Raw genomic sequence first — 23379 nt, forward strand, 5'->3', positions numbered from 1 at the left:
AATTGTGAGTTTAACTGCTTGCCAGAATTTACATCAATCGTAATTTAGCTCATAAGCGAGGAATTTGATGCAGATATGTACAATGTAGTTGTTTGCCTTCATTATTTGCGAGGCGCATGACAGAAATGAGTTACATATGACGAAGAAATGCTACACTCACTCCTAGTCAGGAAAGAAAAGCTTTGAAAGGATTGAACTCAAAGTGATGAACCCTTACTCTCAGTTTCTAAAAAGTTAAATATTATGTTGAGATCTGTTTGGAAATTGTTTTCTTGAAATTAATCGTTCAGTTGATTAAATTTTTGTTTTTGAAATAGAAAGTAATATTCAAAAGGAAGATTCAATGGAAGAATTTCGAATAGGTAAGATTGTTCAAATAATAGGTGCAACGGTCACCGACGGGTAATCCTTGCAGCCATATAAAACAACCATCGCTCGCTCGAGTAGTTCCTTATTGAGTTTGATAAGCAAGGTGTTATCTAGTGTCCCTTCTCCAAGTGATACTCGACGGTCAGAAAGAACAAGGGCAAGAGCGCTGAAACTTCTCTCAACCGAGACTTGTGTAGAATGAGTTGAGAGGACCACCATTGCTACACCGTAAAGCTCTGGATGTGTGTTTTTACGTTCTAGCCAGTGTTGCCAGACATTGTAATCGTGAGACTGTCGAGGCTCGGAATCCAACGCCTTCAGTTGTTGAATGAACGACCTGTTCTCCGTGTCATTATTAGGCGCTGAGCCACCAGACATTTCGGTCAGGAAATCATCAAATTCGTGACTTGTGTTCATCACCTGTTCGATCGATTTCTCGATCGGCTCGGGTTGATTCAGTTGGCAGATTCTTGACCAAGTATCCAGAATGTATCCCTGTAAGACGAAAATAAATTATTCTTAACAAAAAGAAAGACAGTACAATCAATTCAGTTATGATAAATTCAAACATAAAAGCGTTAAATGAATAGGTGAATCAGAATTAAGTTGTATTGTGTTAAACATGAAGTTATTACCTGTATTTGATCCTTCTCCTCGGCATTAAATATTTTGCTGCTGAGGTATGTAAATCTGGGATCGAGATAAAGAGACATTTTAAATGCTCGAGATTCTCTTAATCCGGTAAACCTTTTAGTCAACGATTGTGTTAATTCGTGTATGAATGGGTTCGAGATTTGTCTTTTTATATCAATAATGACCTTTAGCCATCGGATATAAAATTCCGACAGCGACATATGAGCAGCTTGCAAGTCTTTTGTGCAAACGTACAGAGGCCCAAAAGCCGCGTGGTAATCGTTGATGAATGTCCAATTATTTGAGAGATCTGTAATAATATAAATAAAAAAATTCAGTTTCTGGTTATCTAATACATTTAAGGAATCCTACCCAACTCAGGGAACTCTTCAGCCAAGTTTTTGAAGAAAATTTCTTGATTTTTAATGCTGTCAATCATTTTATAGATTCCAGCCCAACGAGTTTGACTCCAGATGGGTGGAAATGCGGCACCGTGAAATTCAAAAAAGATTTTATATTTGATGTTCTTGCAGCGCTTAGCGATCTCAGTAATTTCTTTCACGTTCTTGTCCGATTTGTTCACAACATCATGTATGGCGAGCTGCAATGTATGGGCTGCACATCTGACTAGATTTATCTGGTTTTGGAATTCCTCTGATAGGTCATGAGTCAGCTTTTGCTCGGTCGCATAATGGTCCTCATCATCTTCGGTCTCACCAGATATAAAAATTTTCTCCAACTCCTTTTTCAGTTCCTTAACCGCTGAAACCATATTCGCTCCGTTATCCACGGTTATTGCAAATATTTGGTCAAGGGTTAACCCGTAACTGCTTATGACCTCCAGAATCTTTCCCTTCAGCATTTTCGCCGTCTGTCGTTGATTAACTTCCAGCATACCTGATTATGAAGAAAAGAACAGATGATAAATACGAATTTTAAACACTCTTTTTTTTAATTTATACGTACCGAGAGTGCGGATGACAACCTTCCCGTCCACTTCATACTGCGAATTTATCCCCAAAACCTTTCGATTGAACCTTGAGGTGGAATCAACCTTTAGACAAATCAATCTTCCTCGCATTTCCTCAGTCAAGAAGAGTCGAATTTTGTCCGCAACACTTTTCAGGTGATCCTTTATGTTTGTCCGGTTCAATGTAATACCCAACGCTGACCCGATAGGATCGAATAACTGTTTCAAACCTTCCCACTCGAAACAACTAAGCGGTAGGTTATGGTAAGTAACCAGCTTAACTGCAGAATCAACATACAGCTGCTTGTCGATAGGAAATGGTCGTTTTGATACGTTCCGAGGCTTCCTGACGGTGCTTGCCGGGTCCGGGAATAGATGTTTTGTTTTAGCCACCTCGGAGTGTCGGGCTCGAAAGTGTCTGATAAAATTACCAATATCGAATGTGTTTTGGGTGTAATTACACCTACTGTCTACATCGATTCGGCAAATGGCCTTGTTGTCTCGAACTATGAACTTGGCAGCAATATCAGTCAACGAGGGTTTGTCTACTTTGCGCTTCCGCGATTTTCCAGTAGACGTTGTTGGTACATCCATTTTTTTATCACTTCGATTCCTTGAGTAGGGTTTAGTCAATGACCAACAAATGACAAAACAAGGCAACGAAATTGACAATGATGAAAATGAGTTTCAAAGCATAATTATGTCAGTGACAAAATGAGAAAGGAAAAACTGAGATGCAACAGTAGTGAGTGAGAGAAACGTATGAGATTTATGTATGGTCTTGTAAAAGAGATACATATTTACAAATGTCAGATGCGATGCTGTCAAGAATCATTGTGAAGAAAACAAGGTAAGCAGGTGATTGAAATGTTTCCATTTTTGATAGTCGGTTTGGATTGTCGAAATATTGCAGCACTGTATCCAACTATGAAATGGGGCTGCTCAATGATGCTGTTTGACAAGTTGGTAGGAGGTGGTAGCCCCAACGTGCCTGATAGCAGGAGTTTGCCAAATTCACTGGATCCAATAATGTGGATTTAAATGCGGCAAAGCGGCAGCGGGACAGCAATGCCACTGTAATTGTGTTTAGCCCTTAAGAATGGTAGAAACTGTGATCCATGCTAACAAAGAGCTAAATAAAAGGGTTATTGCAAATTCCTTTGATAGAAAAGAACCGATTGGATGAATCAAAATCACTGATATTGTTTTTCATTAAGGTGTTCTCAAGGTAAACATTCCATAGTTTAAAGGATGCACAATTAGAAATTAGTTCCGTAAATTCAGTAAAATAGCTTTTGAAATGAGGGTCAAAGCTTTACCAAACGTTCAGCTGTTGAAAGATCGGTTAAAATTTATCGAATTTGGTAATAATTTCTAAGTGTGTAATATCAAATCTTTCAGTGTTAATGCTAAAACAATGATTGAAAAAATAATAGAAAGACCACTGTCTTCTGATAATCTGAAAGCAACTGAATCAGGAGCCGACATAACCTTACAAACATCCATTAAATGAAACTCTAGAACACGACGTTGAAATTCAATCGAACCTAGAGAGTCGAAACTTGAACGCTTAGTCTGACAAATAATGATTTTACGTTGCTGACTTAATAAACTCCAGCACCCGGTCGTACATAGTCACCGCATTAGCCATTTCCTAGAGTCACGCTGTTGATCAGTTTCAGAAAAATCATCGAAATCAAATGTTGAACTCATCGCTCAAGGCCCATTATGTGTTCTGGCAGAGCTGCGTAACAATTATTTAATTCGGCAGCTCAATTTCATATCACCATCGATCGCGCGAGCTGCTCCGGCCTCAGCCACTAGTTTACAAGGTTCTCGCTCCGTGTGTGTGTCGATGACTCTGCGCAAAATCTTCCGGTATCATCCTCGGTTCACTCGCACGCTTGCTTGCTCGGGTGATGGTGCGGGGGCATCTTCCAACAAACGGTAGGACCACTTCATTGACCATTCCATTGGAGACGAGGGATGTTGCCATCGCTTCCAAACGGACCGCGGATCGAATGTTGTTACAATCATCACCACCACCAAGCACCACAATCGCGATCGCCATTCTTGCTTCAGCAGGTTGTTTTGTTGGTTTTTGGTGGTTCGCCTTCTGCTTCTGCTTCTTCTCTGCCTTCGTCTGGATCCCGGCAATTTCGTTCCCCGGTCCGTCCAGCGAAGAGCAGTTAATCACCGTCAAATCAAAAACGGTCATAATAGGCCAGTATAAATCAAATACGAAATCAATTAATTACACATATTGTTGGGAGAAATATTGGACTTGATCCCATCGGGTGGGGCGCGGGTGAAGGGGGTCGAATTCGGATTGAATTGGTCGCATCGAATCGGGTGGTGGGTTTTCTAGGTTTGATGGCTCTGGAGATCCGAAAGAATTGACCGACGATCGACGGCCGATGGGAAGTGATCGAGCGGCCCGGTTCGATTGTGTGGCTGGCCGTGTCGGTCCATGGGAGAAAACCTGACTCGATTTCCAGTCCGGGTGCTCTGGGTCGGGAGCATGAAAAATTGACGATGATTTGTTCGCGCGTTCCATTTGGATATGTATATCAGGTGAAGAAGCGTTCGTAAAGATCCGAGCACAAATTTAGGACTGTTAATCAAATATTTAACCAAGCTTTCTTGTGGCTGGTCCAATTCGAAGCCATTGTCACGGTCACGGTCGATCACGATGAAGCAGAAGCGGTATGTGATGGGTTCCCATGGGACCGGTGGTCATTAGACGAAAGAGGCACACTGAATTAACCTGATATGTACCATTCAGGGATCGATTTTGAAGAAGAATTTCAGCAGCAATGCTGCATTTGTCATGAACACAAAGATTCTGATTTAAATTCCGATCATGTCGGGGGCAGCGGATTCCATTCCCCTTACGGTATGTTTCATGACTGGGCAGTGCTCTAAATCTCCATGTTTCGAAACGCATTTTCCCGCCCGCACTTTCGTCACCCACCCACCAATCGGGCGCGCATCCACTTCGGTGTCAAATGCTAAAAATACCCCCCAAAACCACTCCAATAATAATCGAAAGACGTCCCCGTCCCCGTTCTCGATGTTCTTCGGCTCAGATTTTGAAATGGCGCTCTCGCGGTCGTTCCACTGACTGGAAAAGCCACATGCCTTAGCGAAAAGGCATTAAACTGTCTCAAAGCTGAAGCGATTAATTCATCATCTCGCGTCTCGATATCTCCGGAACATTCATTGCTTCACCCGAGCCGACCGACCGACCGAGCAATTGGCCCACATTTTCCACATACAATCCCGTCATCTTCCTTCGGAGCAGGCGATTGCGTTCGTTGTTTGAAGGAAAATTATGACTTTACGAGATAAAAGACTTAAAACACTCAACCGGAGCGCGAAGGGAACCGAGCGACTCTATCGATTTTGCTCTTTGTATTCGAGTCAAGGAAAACGCTAGTGGCGGGGAACGAGGGGTCCATAAAACTCAAGTGGCCGTTGGAAATCCGTCACGCGCTTTCTGATGTCCAACTCACTCCAGTTTGCTGGGGACGATCGGTGACTCAAACCAAACCAGCAGCCGCGTGACGGAGTGAGTAAAAATAACCTGTCCAATTCGATCTCCGGCTGGTTGGCTGGCGGTTTTCCATTTGCCACTATCTCAAGTGAAGTGCCGCCTCGTTTAGCGACATGAACCAGATCTCCGCTCTTTGTGAAATCGTTGATCATCCATCGCTCCACCACACCGTCGAAATGACATCAACCTGACAGCGCTGCCACATCAAAAATTGAGCTATTTTTAGACTTCTTCCAACAACAACGGCTTGAGAATTCCAGTTCCATCCATCCATCAAAAAGCACTTACTCATCAATTGAATGTTAATGTCCCACAATTTCGACTCAATGACAATGGCTCCCGTCCGCTTTTCGATAGAATCTTTTTTTTTCACCGATTCATCTCCGAGAGGGGGACAATCAAGCCAAGATATGCATAAACTAAAAAAAAGAATCTCAGCTTCTCTAAGAGCATCCTTTAGTCTCATCCATGTTCGATGAATATAGATTAACTACGATGACAATGGAAATTTTTCCCTCCTTCCTCCTTCGAGAAACGTTTCAATTCCTGCTCATCATCATCGTCATCATCGTTGCCACCGCCGCCGTCGCCGCCGTCGCCGCCGTCGCCGCCGTCGCCGGTGCGTACGTCTTCATCTTCGTTGTTGACGTTGTCGTTGATGTCGACTTCTTTCAGAGAGACACTGGATTCTGTTTTCGGCAGTTGCCGTCGTCCGTATCTATCACTATCGTGAACCCTCGACGACTGGCCGGCTGATGGTTGTTGAAAACGAGCAACCAGAAGTGATCGGAATCGAAACCCGAAAAAAAAAAATATATAATATAGGAAAAATATAATCAAACAAGCATAAAGCATCTTTAAGAAAAGTAGCCAAGTCATTCGCATTTGAATCGTTCTGTATCGCTCTTTCCCTACAGATGCTCAATTGCTCTTCAGGGGTGGGTTACATCGGGAGCTGTGGATGGGCAGTACAGTTCTTTGTACTGGTGTCATTCAGAGCTCAGAGGACGAACGCAGTAGGCTCGTGTAGTTAGGGTAGTGCGTTTCGTTTGGTGACGGTTCTGGGGACGTTGTCGGATCCCAAGAAGCACACACACACAGAGATTATTCTATTGGGGTCAGTAATCTTTTACTGAGTTTTCTAACACCGAAAATTAACATAGGGGAAATGAGGGTAAAATTGGTATGACAAGTTCTGACAACTTCATGAACGTTTAGAGAAGGTATTAGAAAATCCGAGAACTTCTTGAAAATTTGATGATCGTCAGGAATTTAAGAGATTTTAAAGTAAGTGCAGAAAATTTGCAGGAGCTTCAAGATTGATGAAAATAGTCTTAAGGGGTGTGTTCGAAGCATGACCGCATTATTGACGTTTCAAAGCTTATAAACTTTAATAAAATCGATAAAATTTATTAGAATTTCCAAAGATCCCTAGGAATAATTTCAAGGAGATTCAGAGAAATATATCGGGCGATGAATGTTTAGGAAAGTGTTATCTGAGGATTGCTTTCAACTAAGTTCTGAAGAACTCTAAAATCCAAAACGTAAGGAGAATTCCAAGTTCTGAGTAGAACCCGAGTGGGATTCAAAGTTAGTTTACAACAGAATTCTGTGCAGCATTTCAAGGCAATTTCAAACAGAGTTCTGCCGAAAGGTGCACAGTAATTTTGACGAGACTTTTCTAAGGGATTTGTAAGGATAACTTTCAAGTAGAACATAGTACAAAAACTACAACGGACAGCCCTATGGGGTCTTAGGCAATCTTAGGATATCTTGGAATATTCTGGAAAATCTTAGTGGCCCTGAAAAGGGCCGATGGTAGTACAGAAGATGATGATGACGTGTAGGCAGCTAGATCAGTAAATCTGACCAGACAATCCCATATTATTCGGTTCAATGATTGGGTACTTGCAAGAGTCTCGGCCCGTCTGCTGCTGAACAGGGGTTGAACTGGTGTCTGCGACAGTTGGAAGGCCGCAGAATATCAGTGTCCACCCAGTTAAAGCTCCTCCCCTTTTTAGTTTGTCTAGTTAAGCTCCTTCTCTTAACAAGTTAATAAATCTTAGCCTTTAGCAGAAAGACGCTTAACGCTTTTTTAGGGGCAACACAGCTCCCAATCAAGAGCAATTTCAGAGTTGCTTTTGAGGTACCTTGTCATATGTTTTGACTCCACGTAACCGATCTAACAATAATGTGACATACTGTATTTAAAAAGCATTCATATAAGTAAGGTCGACCACCAGCAAAGTGCAATCCATGCAAAGATGGCCTTGCCGGCGGTACCCCGACCGTCAGTTTTCACACATTCCTCTTTATGCAATAGCACAGTCCAAATGCACAGTTTCAAATTGCATCCTCGGCATAAATTAACCCAAGCAAAACATATGGAAACCATCCACTTCCAAAATTACATACGTAGAACATTGTCACGCCACCGTTCCAGGCATCTCACTCTAGCATATTGATTAAGGGTAATCTATACAACATTTCGGATGTCGCACAAGTGTCGTGTGACATCTAACAGGCTATTTAAGGAAATTTTAACAATAAAGAATCGATCAATTGTCGATGTGAATCCAAGGCTTTCACATGCGATCTCTACTTGCCCTGCTGGGGACAAACGGGTTGAGACACCGCTAAGAAAGAAAAACCAGGTTCAAACGATCTTTCCCTAACCGGGAATAGACACCGTTTTCCGTTCCGTTCGGTTTGTTGATTTGCCTTCTCCATCGATCAATCCACTCCTCAAACGTAAGATGCTCACAACCTCGAGTAACTCACGTTGCTGAGTGAGCGAGGTCGCTGTCATTTGCTTTCTCCTAGGGGTGCTCAACTCTGCACACTGTGCCGTAACACATCACGGCACGTTAGGGCACACTTTGACAAGTATGACACAGCATATAATAAACGGCTTCACTGTTTTTTCCTGATGTTTTTCCAATAGTTGCTAAGGTTTTGCAGTTTGTGGACAGTTGTTGATCTTCCCTGAAGCGAAGAACATGAAATTAACAAATCTATCAGACTAGACGATCAGACGATCGGATTGGAATATAAACATATACTTTGCTCAGATCTCTCCTGCAGCCAGTACTTCCAATTCATCAACAACAGCAATAAGTAGGTCACCCTCAGGATCATCAACTTTTGCAATCAACACTTGCTTGACGTTTCCGGTAATCACAGTTCACATGGGTCCATGCCAGATACAGCGTCATACAAATCAGGGAACTTCCTCCTCGGATGAGCGATCTATGGAACCACTGGTCGCTCACCCTGTTAAAATAATCCGGATTCTTTCAATAAATATTATGATGCCCCATTGTGCATTCGTAAACAATTTAGGTGATATGCATTCTTTAAAAAAAAAAGAAAGTTTTATTTTATTCACCAAACAATATACATTTTAAAGACCTAAACTCGATCCTTAACCCTTCCAAACCATCCCCTTGGCATACAACAGAAGCGCATTCGGCACCTCGTAGTTTTTTTAGGTAGCCGGCTGAGCAGTTCCACCGCTGGCTCGCAGGTGTCATCGCTGCCTTACTGCTTCATAATCAACGGCACGGACGTAAAACCACGTCCAGCTTGCCGGAATCCTTCAGAAACTCGAATAGCAGACTCGAGCTATGTCAGAATGTACTCGTGGTTGACGCGCGATTCCAGATTTATGAAGATCCGATGGAGTTGAGCTTCGGAACCGGCTTTCTTCAGTTTGCTTAGCCGGATGGATTTTCCGTGATGCAGCAGTGATTTAAGACTGAACACATCAATTCATCACGCTATTTTTCTTGCAGAATCACAAACTTCAGGGTTGCCAACTCATGGGATACTTGATTGGTACGCTTCGGCACAGCGTTTGGCACAGCTTTCGGTACCGTTAAAACATTCGGCACAGATTGAAGTTGATTACCCCTTGCTTTTCGCATTACTTTTTTCTACAACAAACTAAGAAGACGCGAAGCCGCAAAGTTGCTGCCAAGCAAAACGCTTGTTGAAACGACAAATTTCGTGTGTGCGCAAGTACTTTGGTGCCTTGTTTGCTAAATGAGTAAATTACACCATTGCGAAAACGCGCATTTTTACGAGTGCATTAACTCATTGGAATACAGATATTTGTGAACTACTGTAGCGTTGCCTTTTCTTTTATATCAATTCTAGGACTGCTACCTTGATAGTGCGGACGTGAATAAATTCGGCTAAGCTTAACGACAATATCCTCAAACTTTGTGTGACTTAAACTCGTAACAATACCTTGAATTGAACGCGCATGGATTGATTTTATTTATATAAGAATACAATCGAAGCAACACACCCGAGCAATGTATCATATCAAATTTATCTAGCCAACCCTGCGAAAATTTGTTCCGGCAACTGCGTTCAATGGGAACAACTTACCAAACAGTAGTTAGCTACTCCAGACGAGAAAAATTGAAACGTATGCATATGAAAACGTGTATCATAGACAAACATAAAGAAAAGATTAACTTCCCGACTGTGACTCATTACAAGAATAACCCACAGACCTCACCAAGATTGCCATCAAACGAAGAGATCATAACAGCAGAAGAAAAAGCAGCTACAAGTTGAAAGTTGATTAGAATGTGTATGAAAGTGACATTAGCGTTTACTGGCTGTTGTTATTCAGTGCGACTGACAAATTGCATAATGGTTGTGAAAAAGTTTATTAAACGCTCTCCAAAACTATTTTGCTAGCTTCTGCTTTTAGTTGTATCTGCAGCTATGGTTTCAGCTACTTTACAGCACAACGCTGGAAATGTTGGCCTATAAAGCTGAAAATGTTAGTTGGGCTGAAAGTCGATGAAGAGAATCGATCAAAATCACGTGCACCCCTGCTTCCAAGGTTGGTTACAAGAATACAACTCTGGAGAGCATTTTGTGTGATCGTTGGGGGCGTGTGGTGCTGAATATGACGATGAGTGTGCAAAATGTTACACAATTGCATCCTCCCTATTCGCACACGCCCGAAGATCGGAGACGAACGGCACGTTGACTTGTTTCATCTACTAACGACGCTCTAAAGCAGCATATGCATGTACGTAATTGGTGGATTTGTTAGTTATTTCGACGCTGTTGGACAATTCTTGATATTTACCACTTTTTCAAAATTTTTTGTTGAAAATCAACAGTCGGAAGCATTGCTATTGATGCGTGGAAATATTTATGATCGATTGGCGATAAAATTATTGAAATTGGTTCAGGGGCAGCTGAGTAATTAACGCTAAAAATCTTTCATAATTTCGTTGCATGTTACATTTTCGGTTTTCACAAAGGGACCTTCCTTAGCTCAATCAGTAAAGGCGCAGCTACAAAGCAAGACCATGCTGGAGGTGGCTGGGTTCGATTCCCGGTCCGGTCTGGGATTTTTTCGGGCTGGCAAATGTATCGATTTTCCTGGGCATAGAGCATGATTGGACTTGCCACACAACTATACCAATGCAAAAATAAGTACAGGCGTCGAAAGCTCTCAATTAATAACTGTGGAAGTGCATCTAGAACACTAAGTTGAGAGCACACAATAAACTAATATGCGATATGCAATAAGCTTGAAATGCAAAGAAAAAGAAGAAAACCTCCATAAAGAAATCACAGACGCCGAAAATTGAACGAAATTCTGCAGATAATTTCAAAAGTACCCTAAGGATTATTTGAAAAGACGTTAAGATAAAGGTGGAATCATCTTTGGAGAGCTCAAAGAAGAGTTCCTAGGGACATGGCGAAGTATATCACGATTCTCAAACTGGTTTCTATGTGGATGACAGGTATTCGGAAAATCTATTGCAGCAAATAATTCACGCGTCTTTCCTGGTTGCGACACGTCAAAATACTAATTTATTTCTGTTCAGATTCTGCAGGTTGCTGTGTGCACACTCTCCAAGTAACAATTCAGTAACCATTTGGCATCCACTCTGATTTATTAAGGTTTTATAACGGCAATGAACAATCCATTTAGTCTAAATACAGCATTTCAAGTGTAAAACATGCCTGCATAGTAATTCAGATTTTTACTGTTTTAAAAACCTTTTATAGTCTGGCAAGAAAGTCTAAGACTGTCTTGTTTTAAAAATAAATTTGATAAGCTCTCAATCCCTCCTTAAAACTGTTCTGTAATTCAAGCATAAATGTCAGTAGCAATTCTCTATTAATATCTGGAAAAAATACTTTATCAACGTGTTCTATCATTAAAAAAGCAACCATAAAACCATTAGGTTTTGCATAAGAGCAAAAAGCAGTCATTGTTGCTTTGTAGGCTTTTTAAAGTGCATCATAAACTCGTCAATTACACTGTTTACAAATTGAGCTTGAAAGATGGTTCCTCAGAGTTAAAAAAGGCCAAATTTATGACAAGGAAATTTCGAAAGATAGACGGAGTTGGATGAAAAATTCAAGTCGATTTCAACAATTTTTACTTCTTTAGAAGAACCAGCACACCAGAAAACCACCTGAAAGAACCCTGGATCCCACAGCGCAACTATCAAAAGGTAAACAAACTTTGACGTTTTATTTTTTGGAGGCAACTTTGCCTCCATAAATGCTGCCATAAATCTGAATGGGTTAGGATCAAGCAAAATGGCTTTAGATAAATACAATTCAGCCTGGAGGTTTCTTCATAAAAGCCATTTTAAAACCTTATGAATTTGTTAAGGATTTCTTGAATGCTAAGTAACTTTTGCACAAATGACCCATGAAAATCAGCTTTTATGCCACCGCCATGTTACAATTAGTTTGCTTGTTTTTTACAATCTGCGATTTTAACTCTTTGTTTCTTAGGATATAACTACATTTTGATATATTAATCAATGCGCACATATTTAAATGAATAAATCATTTAAGAAAAAAACTCGGCCAATATCGATCTGAAGAATATTTTTTTTTGGCAATGTAAAAAAATTAGTCAAATCGACGTTTTACGAGGGTAGACCAATTGTTTTCGATGTTTTCACGTGCATTTCACATAACATTTTTAAAAGGCACTTGAAACTAGGCCACTTAATGAGAACTATTGCAATACATTTGGATATTCAACGAGATTTTTATACCATCAGTTTCTATTTTAATTATTTTGATAAGATCGGATATATAAATCCTTTTCTACCTTGATTAATGCTTTCCTATTGGATTTAGCAAGCGGCTCGGAAAGGGTTTTTATTATTGCTAAATACCTTTTATTGTAGCTTTCAAATTATTCTCAATGCGTGCGTCATACAACCTTTTGCAGCACATCAATCTTGAAGAGCTTCGAGAATACACCCTTCAGAACCTTCTCCAGGATGGGCCAACTAGACATATTCTAGTGAGGTTTTGATGGATGCATTAATGACAAAATAGCCTTGACCAGGGTTTTAAGAATGTTGTTTTATAGTTGCTTTGTAGCATTTCATAAAACTTAAACTGTTACTTGGGTCAATTAATGATTAACCTAAGGGGTAGGTCACTCCGCACACCAATCTTGGGTCAACGTTTTTTCTCAATGTGCTGCAAGTGTGCCGATTGTGCCGGCAGTGCCGGTCATAGAGCAAGCTGCGGTTTTCTGTAAAATACGAATATTATGGTATTTTTAGCGGCGGATTGCATTCTGACGGCGGTTGGCGTAGACGAGGAAACCATTACAACTAATCCACTTCGCTGCAGACCTGGCTGATGGGATACGAGCTGACCGATACGATTACGGTGCTGTGCGAAAAGTCCATCTTTTTCCTGACCAGCAAGAAGATCTACTCCTTGAAACAGATCAAGAAGGACGGTGAGGAGGGCATTCCATCGGTTAAGCTGCTGGTTTGGGATAAGAATGACAAAGACTAGGCAAATTTTGAAAAGCTGCTGAAGGTGAACAAGAGATCCACGGATGGCAAAACGTTGGGCGTCTTCTCCAGTCTTGTAAGCGGTCACCGTAGTTGACACATTGTCTGTGATAATCGACTACCTTTGCTTCCGACACTTGCAAAACAAGTTATACAATTACAGTACCAAACAAAAATGTCATATGAAAGGCTCTGTCATACGACACTATTGCCGAAGACCGTCACAAATGTATGCATTTTAGTTTTTTCTAATAATAAGCGCTGCTGATGTGGTGCTTGTAAGAATTCTTAAAATAGCAAGCAACGATGCCCTAGTAATAACATTCCTGATCAGAAATGGTTTAATTTATACCAAATTAAGGAATTAGAACAAAATCACACATGTCAGATGATAGCTATTTGAAAATTTTCGTTTTGCTCGAATGTTGTTCTACCGTTTGTGTTGTGTAAGAGAGACGACGGTAAAGCAGGAGAGTACGAATACAAACAGACTGTCGCGCACGACAACGAAGCGGGTATCGTAAAAAACGTCAACAGTTTCAACCCCTGGTCTTCTCCAAGGAGAACTTCCCGGGTGAATTATGTGAATCGTGGCGAGCCTTCGTCAAGGACAAGAGCTTCAACACGGTGGACATCAGCGTCCCAATCGGGTACATCATGTGCTCTAAAGAGGATTCCGAGGTTATCATCATCAAGAAGGCCTGCCTGGTGACGGTAGACGTATTCAACAAGTACCTCAAGGTTCACATCATGGAGATTATCGATGCTGATAACAAAGTAAAACATGCCGAACTGTCGTAGAGTGTCGAGCAGGCTCTGATGGACAAAAGGAACGTCTCCGATACCAACTAGTTGAAGTTCGGTGCATTCAGCGACAAGAACTATCTGCACTTCGGATCGATCATCTGTGCTCAGGGTGCACGTTACAAGTCCTACTGCTCCAATGTCATCCGAACGTTGCTGATCAATCCTACGGAAACGATTCTGAAGCTCTACACCTTTTTTGCTCAATCTGGAAGAGGAACAGCTGAAGGTGATGATTCCGGGCAAGAAGCTCTCGGAGGTTTTCGACGTCGGAATGGATTATGCCAAGAAGGAGTATCCAAGCTAAGACGTTCGGTTTTGCCATCGGGTTTGAGTTCCGGGAGAATTCGAGTATGTTGTAAGTTAATTAGGTTGAGTGGAAGCATTAACAATTCCGTGTGATTGTGCCGTGAAAAATATTTCGGCCTTTTAACGCGCCTATTTTTCAGCAGCAAATCACCAGCAGTCGATCAATTGGTCATCTACCAAACAAAACTCACTTGAACAATACCGGACTACTTTTCACGGCACAATCACACAATGCTTCCACTAAACCTAATTAATTTGCAATTTTTGTTTTATTTTACAAAGACTGAAAACCATTCATTTCATCTTTTAATTCTAATTTAAACCGAAATATTACTTCAAATTTACAAACGTCGCATCGTTGGTAAGGAAACAGTTATTACCCTTCACCGCCATCAAAGCCAGTAATCTTCTCCTTTGAGTTTTCCGTATCCAACCACCACCACTGCATGATCCAATCCATCCAAATTGTTCAAGCACTCTGGTTCGTAGTACACTCCATTTGCGTAATAGCTGAAACACTTGTGACCGGCATCGATAGCAATCGACAGTCCTCGGAAGCCTACATTTCGAATTTAAATGTGAACCGAGAAGTGAATTACTGGTCTGAATTCCTCTAGTAGGGTTAACTACCCCATTTCCGGCCTATTGAGCACAACCCGCACTTAGTCTTTCTTAACGGAATGTTATTATTACTGATGGCTTCCAAATGTATTTACCTTTCCGTATGTACCGTAAGATTTGATAAAGAAAAACCAATCGTTGAGATATTGTCAAAAGTCTAACACTGCTTCTTGACGCCAAACACGGCGTACGGATTCTAAACTCGGCCTAACGCATTGAAACGCCAATGAATTCACTTCGGCCTATCGGATGAAGATAAAAATTGATTCGGTCGGAGCGCTTCTTTTGTTTTTGGGAATAATGGGTGGAAACCTTCATATCACGCGTTCTCATTGACTTCGTTCCGTAGCTTATTAACTAAAGTATCGTACCAAACGCATAATTGACTTGTTAACTCTGAAATCATGGATTTATTTGAAGTTTTTTGCTCGATAGGCCCAAAATGGGCGACTGGCCGAAGTAGTTCTCTACCCAGTTAGAGTATTTTTCTGAAATTCGCAGTCAAACTTCAATGACAGCTGTCCAGCAGTGCTCTCATTTTATTTAATAATCAATCCAATGCCTTCGATATTGTGCCGAAGGTGTGCCGATGGATGTGGCCAAGCTGTGCCGAATCAACTTTCGGCATACTGTGCTGAGTGACTTACCCCTTAACTATAACTTTTTTTTTCAGTTAAACAATTCAACAATTCAAAGTGGTGAATCATAGATAGTTTCATAAATTCTTATAATTGGTTAATGCTCCTTTCTAATGCAACCCCTCTATTTCCTGCATCTTCCCTGTCCTCTGCTTTCTATTGATCAATATTTTATTAAATTGGTCGAGTTTTGATATTCTACGCCTGGGTTATCTATAAGTATTGCTTCAATATCACCTTGTACTTTGGAATCACCTGAGGATCACACATCATATACATCCACTGAAGAACCTTCAAACAGAAGAGAATGTAGATTTGGCAAACTATAAATATATAATTAAAATTGCCTTAATATTGCACTTGTTTTGTTCAACGAACTGCTTGAACCAATTCCTTTGCTTGAGCTTAATAACAGCAGAGAATAAAATTTCAAATAATCGTTGTTTCAGCTCTTCATTTGCTACATGAAATATCCAGTAAACCGGCATTGTTTATCATTATCCTAATCGTAAGAAACATCTATGTGGGAAATAAACGTTTAAATGACCTGTGAATTGATCCAGTACTACTCTGGTACTCTCTTCGGTCCCAAGCTAATCGATGCACCCCTCGAAACATAGGAAAATCCACGAGCCCCTCATTTTATCTGTCAAACTTTCATAGCGAATCAAAACAAACATAGTGTAGTACTAGAATTTCGACTAAAATGGGGTATGTTAATCGATTTGCTTGGGACCAATAGGCTAGTCAAGTAGTGAGCCAATTTAAAATCGTTAGTTTCCACCGGTTGGTATTACTTTTTATAGCATGGGTAAAAATTGATCAAATTTTGAGTAAAACTTGTTCAGAGTGTAATGTTTACATGTGCAAAATCTCGTCACAATCTGTCAAGTGTTTATCGATATGACTTCCAAGCACGAAGTGCTTCGACAAAAAAATATGGGAGCGGTCGTGGAAAATCCAGGCCAGTCCCACAGGTGGATCACGAAACAGTTTCGAATTGACCCAGCGGCGAGCTGGCAGCGGAAGAAAAGCAAAGACGACCGACTCCGTGAACACAAGCAAGGTGAGGAATTACTTCAAGCGCATTCCGAACCTTTCGCTTCGGGATGTAGCCAAGAAGGTCAATTCTCCCGTCTGGTTCGTCCAGCAGACAATGAAGTGGGCCGAACTTCATGTCTTCAAGGTCAGGAAGGCGCCTAACCGAATCGATAAACAGAATACGGTGGCCAAATCCCGCACCAGGAAGCTGTACCGCGAGTGGTTGGTGCAGCCGAAATGCATAGTAATGGACGACGAGAAATACATTAAAGCGGACGCCAAGCAGATCCCCAGCCGGGAGTTTGTCGTCGGCAAGTTTCGATGGATGTTCCGGAGAAGTTCAGAAAGGAGGAGGTCGACAAATTTGCCCAGAAGTATTTAGTGTGGCGATCTGTGGGTGTGGCAAATTCCGCAAGCCGTACGTAACGACCGGCACCATCAACGACCAAACGTATTAAGAAGAATTCCTTCAGAAGCGCTTGCTGTCCTTTACGTGTCATTACGCAAAACCGGTGATGTAGTGGTACGAAGCCAGCGATGTTGTTTTTGTGCCGAAGGAGGCAAACCCGCCAAACTCGCCAGAACTTCGCCCAATAGAAAAATTCTGGTCGATTATGAAGGACAAGCTCCTGAGAACAGGAAAAGGTCTTTAAAAACGGCAAGGATTTGAAGAAAGAGTATATGAAAGTGTGTTAGAAAGATGGCGCAAGTGTTGCACAGGATTTGATGGGTAGCGTGAACTCCAAGGTGCACGCATTTAGCCTAGGAGTGGAAGTTGAATAAATCAACTTTGCAAAAACATAGCTATAATTTGTTTATTTATTCCCTGAGAGTTTCAAAAATATCCGACTTAAAATTAATTTTAAGTGATCATTTTTGTCTGTTGCATTTTTTTCGAGTACAGTCATTATAAGAAAAAGTATGCATTTGAGGGAAAACCGTTTTCAAATCCGAAATAGACCCAAATGATGTTGTTCCATTACTAAGTGGGCCATGCTTTAGACTGTGAAATGAGTTTTCCATACTGAATTTTTACTGTTTCCGCTTTTGCTCAAAATTACCGTTTCCAAGAAGCTTCAAATTTGAAGTCAATATTTCAAGACCAACAATTGAAATGGCCTTAACTCCATTTTGTAAACAAACCTTGCAAGGTTATTTTCTCGCGAACCGAAACCTTCATTCGCAAACCTAAACCACAATCGGGTAGAGGAGAATTTCCACTACTTGTTCATTATGTTAGTTTGCCTTTGCGGACTTCGGTTCGCGAGAAAATGGCCCTACAAGGTTTGTTTACAAAATGGAGTTAAGGCCATTTCAAGTGTTGGTCTTGATTTTATCTTGTAAGGAAAAGCTCATATTTTCAATTATCTTCAAAAGCCTTCACAAAACATGAAATGTCTTCAAAATGTCCTCGAAAACAAATTGTCTTCACAGATATTCAAATGTCTCCAAAATGAAGACGTGTCTTCAAATCTGGCATCCCTGGAACAGACCCGTATGATGTAGTCAAGAAATTATTTTGAAAAACATCCATGCGCTTATACGAATTTCGCTGTATATTCAAGGTACGACATCGACCAGAAAACCGGCAAAGACACCAAAAACGGAAAACCAGTTCCAGCCAACAGAAATGGAAAATAATGATATTCATCCTTTTGGATCGTTGCTCGATTGATTTGCTTCCGCGCCTCTCTTCCCCCCCCCCCCCCTTTCCACCGAACCGAAAGCCCAAAATTCGAAAGAATCGCACTTACGTCGTGCCTAGATCAACCACCGACCGGTCTGTCGGGCTTCCCTTCTTCTTGGCAAACAGCGAACCAACGTAACGCCTTCCATCCCATTCCATTCCAATCCGGTAGCCACATTTCTTTAATGGATCTCGGGATCTCCTAAAATCTCGCGCTTCCTGGTCACTTTTGCTTTTGTTGCTGCTGCTGATGCTGCGATTCTCGAAGAACCAGAAGTTCGGCACGATTGCTATAATTACAGGCCCCAGGCCCAGTGTTCGTTCTAGGTTCAGCTTTTGTTTTCTCGATGGAAGGAGGGAATGGCTCTGGCGTCACATATGCCCACAGAGTCGTCCAAGCTCTACAGATCGAACGACGATCGGTAGTCCAAAAACTATCGGCTAAATTGAAAGGGGAAGTGATTTCGCTTTCACATCCCCTGGGAAACTAAAGTGGGCTGGAAAAAGGGCTTACAATTCGGTATTAGGAGATTAATTATAGTGGTCTTTGGGTTAGAAAGTAGCCGGACATTAACAGAGTTCAATTAAAGTGCATTAGGCTCGATCGTGATTGTTTGTTTTGAAAGGATTTACTTTTTTTCTTTCTAGGATGTGGGATCATTAGAGGAGGATAATTGGGCAATTTTAGGATAGTCGCGGGATCTTTTTGAATGTGGGAAATATTCCATGTCTGGTTTATAAAACCCCCGGTACTGATCTTCAATCGAAAAGCACACATCTTCATTAACGTCCAAATTGGATTAACCGTCCTGTTCACTTATGCCACCCGTTGTCACGTACATTATATGCTAAGCCCATTAATTTCGTCGTAGCAAGGACTAATTTATCGCATGGCGATCACGTCACGCAAGGAAAAAGCGCGCACTCATCAAGGGGTCCCGAGCACTTGATGTGTCATCATTATGTTCTACCTGTCCCTTCGCAGACACCGACCTACAGCTAGCCTGTAATGAGATGCTAATGAAATGTGAGAACCAGGCTCTCTCTCCGGACGGACTGGAAGATCAAACAAGTGCGATAAGACGACGATCAAGGACCTTCAGCGAACCGCATCACACGACGACACACGGTAATGGTAATTAGTGTGGTTGAAGCGCATCGTCGTCTTCGCCGTCGTTCATCAATTTCATAAGTGACTCATTTGGCGGTATTTTGAGACGTTGTTTAACGGTCGTTTTTCAACTACAATGTCATGGGAAACTGGCGTTGCGGGATGATCAAATCTTCGGAACGGTACCGACGACTCCAAGGAGACAATAGACTCGTGCATGATTAATAGGAAACCGCGTCCAGGTGATCGCTCATCGGATAATTTATCGATAAAGAGATAACAAATGACCGCGATCCCGGTGCCAGTCGTTGACCATATGAGTTTCGGCCTTCGAGCCGTCATTGTTTGGTGGATCAAATTAATGACAAATTTCGATAGGAACGGATTGCTCGTTTGTTTCCCTTCTCCTCCACCACACCGATCAAGAATCCATCGAAAATCGGCTTCCATTAGAGCAACCCGGAGAAACCGAAATTCATTAGTCGCAAGCCACGAGACGATCACTTGCCGCGAGAGCCATTTACCCCATCGGGAGATCAAGTGATCGTCAAAATAATAGGCGACCATCCATAGCAGAACAACGAGAGGAAAGCGAAGCAAAACTGAAATGGAATTAATCAAAGTCACCTTTGTAAACCCGTCCCGAAAAATAAAAGATGGCGTCCCCACCATCGTCACTGTGGCCGTCGTCGTCGTCATCGTCGTCGTTCTAGATCTAGTTGGCACTGGCATTGTTGATGGTGATGCTTGGATTATTCCGGACGAGCGTGACGACCGACCGATTGACGATTATCAAATTAACCGAACTGAACCGTGGTACCAATCAAATTGGGCCCTTCTTATTTTTTGTTTTTGTTTTTTTTTTTATGAAGTTCTTTATTATCGACCTGCGCTTGATCCGTCAGTCAACTATAAACTATAACTTTGGGAGCAGAGCAAAGCCGCGAGGCCAATCATATGTCATCTATCATTCGAACGATTTATCTTGGCGGCAGGTTGTCGTGTAACTGGAATAGATTTATGCTTTGAAGGTAAATATTGAGGAGCGACGATACTTAGGATGTTGAAAGCAACCGGCAGTTAGAAATTAATATCTACAGACGTAGAGGGGAAGTGTAACACATGGATTTTTGAGATACTTCGAAAGAGCATCTAACTTTCAACTCACTCGTCCATTTGTAGAATTTGTAAATTACTCTTCTTTTCTCTGGAAAAATGATCACTTTCTGAAATATACTCTCGCCTCATTTGTTGATAACATTACATTGCTGACACCAAAAATGCATGTTCGGTTAAATTTTCGATACTTTTCAAATATTTGCAATGGTATATTCGGAAAAGTTCAAGTGTTTCCCTTAATGTATCCAGTTATTAGGAAGAAAATGATGAAATTTGTATGATATTTCTCTGGGAATCTGGCATCACTGCATCGCCTTTGAATATTCTTACTTCGAGTAACTTGCGCATCTTACGATTATTTGCATCGAAGGGGAAGACAGTGAGAAAATAAGAGCAATCCAAAGTAACTCTGAGGAAAGAGAAAGAGTTTGCTCCCTGATGAACGATTTTATTATCTCGATTGTTTTGACAGCGCAGCCCAAGCAATCAATGTTTTTGGTGTAAAGGAACGTTTGATCTTTGCCGTAAAATACACTCAATTCATCGGAGAACCTGCTAGCAAAACAAACATCACGCAATAACGTCGTTGTTTTGATACAAAATAAATGGGGCTAGGGAGGCGTCTGTGGGGGTTTGGTGGAATAGTTTGTTTGTTTGTATTTTTCTGTTCTAACAATCGAGACCCTTACAGGATTCATCCTCAAGTACATGTCCCCACCGGAGCTGGTAGCCGGAAGGGAATATCCATTCACTTGCTCTAAGCATCTGGATGCCCAGTACTATGGTAGCAAGATCCTGGTCAATTTCAATACCATTGCAAAGAGAAAAGTGCCCTGCAGAAAGCCATCATCAGCGTGATATAAGAAAATAGCCAAAACTTCAATGAACTGGTAGAAAACGAGATCATTTCCTTATATAAATATTGTATCCAATTATTTTCTTCTTTCATTGCTTTCGTTTCGTTATCGAACTGACATTTGCATGGTCAGATTCCAAAACTATATGCCCTACTAATTCTGTTTTCGTCACAAATTACACTGTACACAAACATCATCCTCTGATCGAATGAAACCTCAGACCATTCAAAACAAAACACCGAAATTGCTTTTTCGAATGATAGCTGCAACCGGATGATGGTTGTTTTGAAATCAGATGATTTTCCTCTCGAATACGGGATGAAACTTGTTATGAGAAGGGATAGGGCCTTCAGTTGAAATGCGTAATGCTCTCTGCAGAATGACTGTCATACTCAATGGAAATGCATATGGTATTGGTTCAGCCCCATAACGCAAATCATTCAAAACGATGATGTAAATAATTCTATCGAACGTCATTTGCTGATCTGAGCTGACAAACGAGGCGGAAGCATATGCATCACTATCAGAGCTGTTACGAAAAAAGGTAAAGGATGAAAACCAATGTTTGGCTAATTCGTAGTGGAGGAGGTTTTCTCCACCACGAAATTTTTTTGTATCCATAATGGAATGGCTTATTATGGCTATTCAGTATGGAATTGTAGATAATCAAATTATAAATCCAATTAAAAGCACTTGCATGTCACACTATTCTTAAATGTTTGTCCTCTGAGTGCCGTATGTTTTATAGCTAATTTTCAAACGAAAATCATCTTGTATTTGGATGACAGTCATATGGATGTTCATCATCTGACGACGAATTCAACCATAAGAAAATCATCCGAAATTCGAATGCATATTGTTAAAGGGCTCGAGCAATGCAATAATCATTCGAAGTATTGTTTTGGTTCAGTGTAGATCAGATCCCAGAGCAAACCAGAGTAGCTCGGAGCAACTCTGAGTAAAAGAAGTACTCAAATGAAAGCCGCCTTTCCGAAAAATTGCCGAAAAGTTCTCGATTTCGATTGGAGGTACAGCGGAAACACGAGGAATAGTGAGAAATTTATCCGGAAAGGGACGTAAACGCTTAAAAATCCGTCGTAATGACGTCAAGATTATTATCATGGCTAAGCAAAATCCGAAGTTTTCATCGAGGGATATTGTGGAATCGATGGATCCCAATGTTAGTCGACGAACTGTTCGCTGGCGTCTCAATGGCAGTGGTTTAAAGAGCTGTTTGGCATCGAAGCGTCCTTTCATTAGCAAGTGGAACCAACGGAAGCGGCAGTAATTTTCCAAAAGTCTGTAGACTTCTGGAAAAGAGTTCTGTGGACGGATGAGAGCAAATTTTGAGATGTTTGGACAGAAACGGCGATCCGCGATGGCGCAGTTCCGGTGACGCAATTGAGGAACCATACATTTAAAAGACTGTTAAGCATGGAGGCGGAAATAGTTTGGTATGGGAGCGTTCGCGTGGTCTGGAGTTGGAAGTTTGGCACATATAGAGGGAATAACGACAGCAGATGTGTACATTGACTTGCTGTGTGAAAATCTGGAAGTTCCGCATTTGAAAACTGGCCTGGAATCCAACTCCATTTTCCAACAGAACCGATCCTAAGCATAAAGCAAAGAAAACAACTACGTTCTTCAAATCTTAACGGATCAGAACACTTGAATGGCCTCCCCAATCTCCCGATCTAATTCCGATGGAGAATTTATGGTGTTTCAACAAAAACACCTATTTTAAAGCCCTAAAACAGCATGGGAGAATATAGATTCAGGATATCTACAAAAGCTTGTTGAAAGTATTAAAAGTGACAGTTTACGCGAGTGTATAAACTATAGGA

General features: G+C 41.3%; 1 protein-coding gene across 1 annotated transcript; it reads right to left on the bottom strand.

Moving 5' to 3' along the window:
- Positions 1 to 372: 372 nt before the first annotated feature.
- LOC135705586 (uncharacterized) lies at positions 373 to 4190 on the bottom strand. Its single transcript, XM_065227358.1, has 3 exons — positions 3919 to 4190; positions 1005 to 1116; positions 373 to 864 (listed from the first exon to the last, which is right to left on the bottom strand). Exons 1-3 carry the CDS (start codon positions 4188 to 4190, stop codon positions 373 to 375), a joined length of 876 nt encoding a protein of 291 aa, XP_065083430.1.
- Positions 4191 to 23379: the final 19189 nt, after the last annotated feature.

The sequence above is a fragment of the Ochlerotatus camptorhynchus genome, unplaced genomic scaffold (genome assembly GCF_037179485.1).
Source record: "Ochlerotatus camptorhynchus isolate MF236.1 unplaced genomic scaffold, CSIRO-AGI_Acam_v1.1 ptg000270l, whole genome shotgun sequence".
In the NCBI taxonomy this organism is placed as follows: Eukaryota; Metazoa; Arthropoda; class Insecta; order Diptera; family Culicidae; genus Ochlerotatus; species Ochlerotatus camptorhynchus.

What these genes read in the sequence shown, in the direction of transcription:
- LOC135705586 (XM_065227358.1), bottom strand. Translation starts at nt 4,190, where the DNA reads ATGACCGTTTTTGATTTGACGGTGATTAACTGCTCTTCGCTGGACGGA. An exon ending in GTCAATGAAGTGGTCCTACC is followed by an intron (nt 1,117 to 3,918) that starts GTTTGTTGGAAG and finishes GTTGACTAAAAG; the next exon opens with GTTTACCGGATTAAGAGAAT. An exon ending in AGGAGAAGGATCAAATACAG is followed by an intron (nt 865 to 1,004) that starts GTAATAACTTCA and finishes TTCGTCTTACAG; the next exon opens with GGATACATTCTGGATACTTG.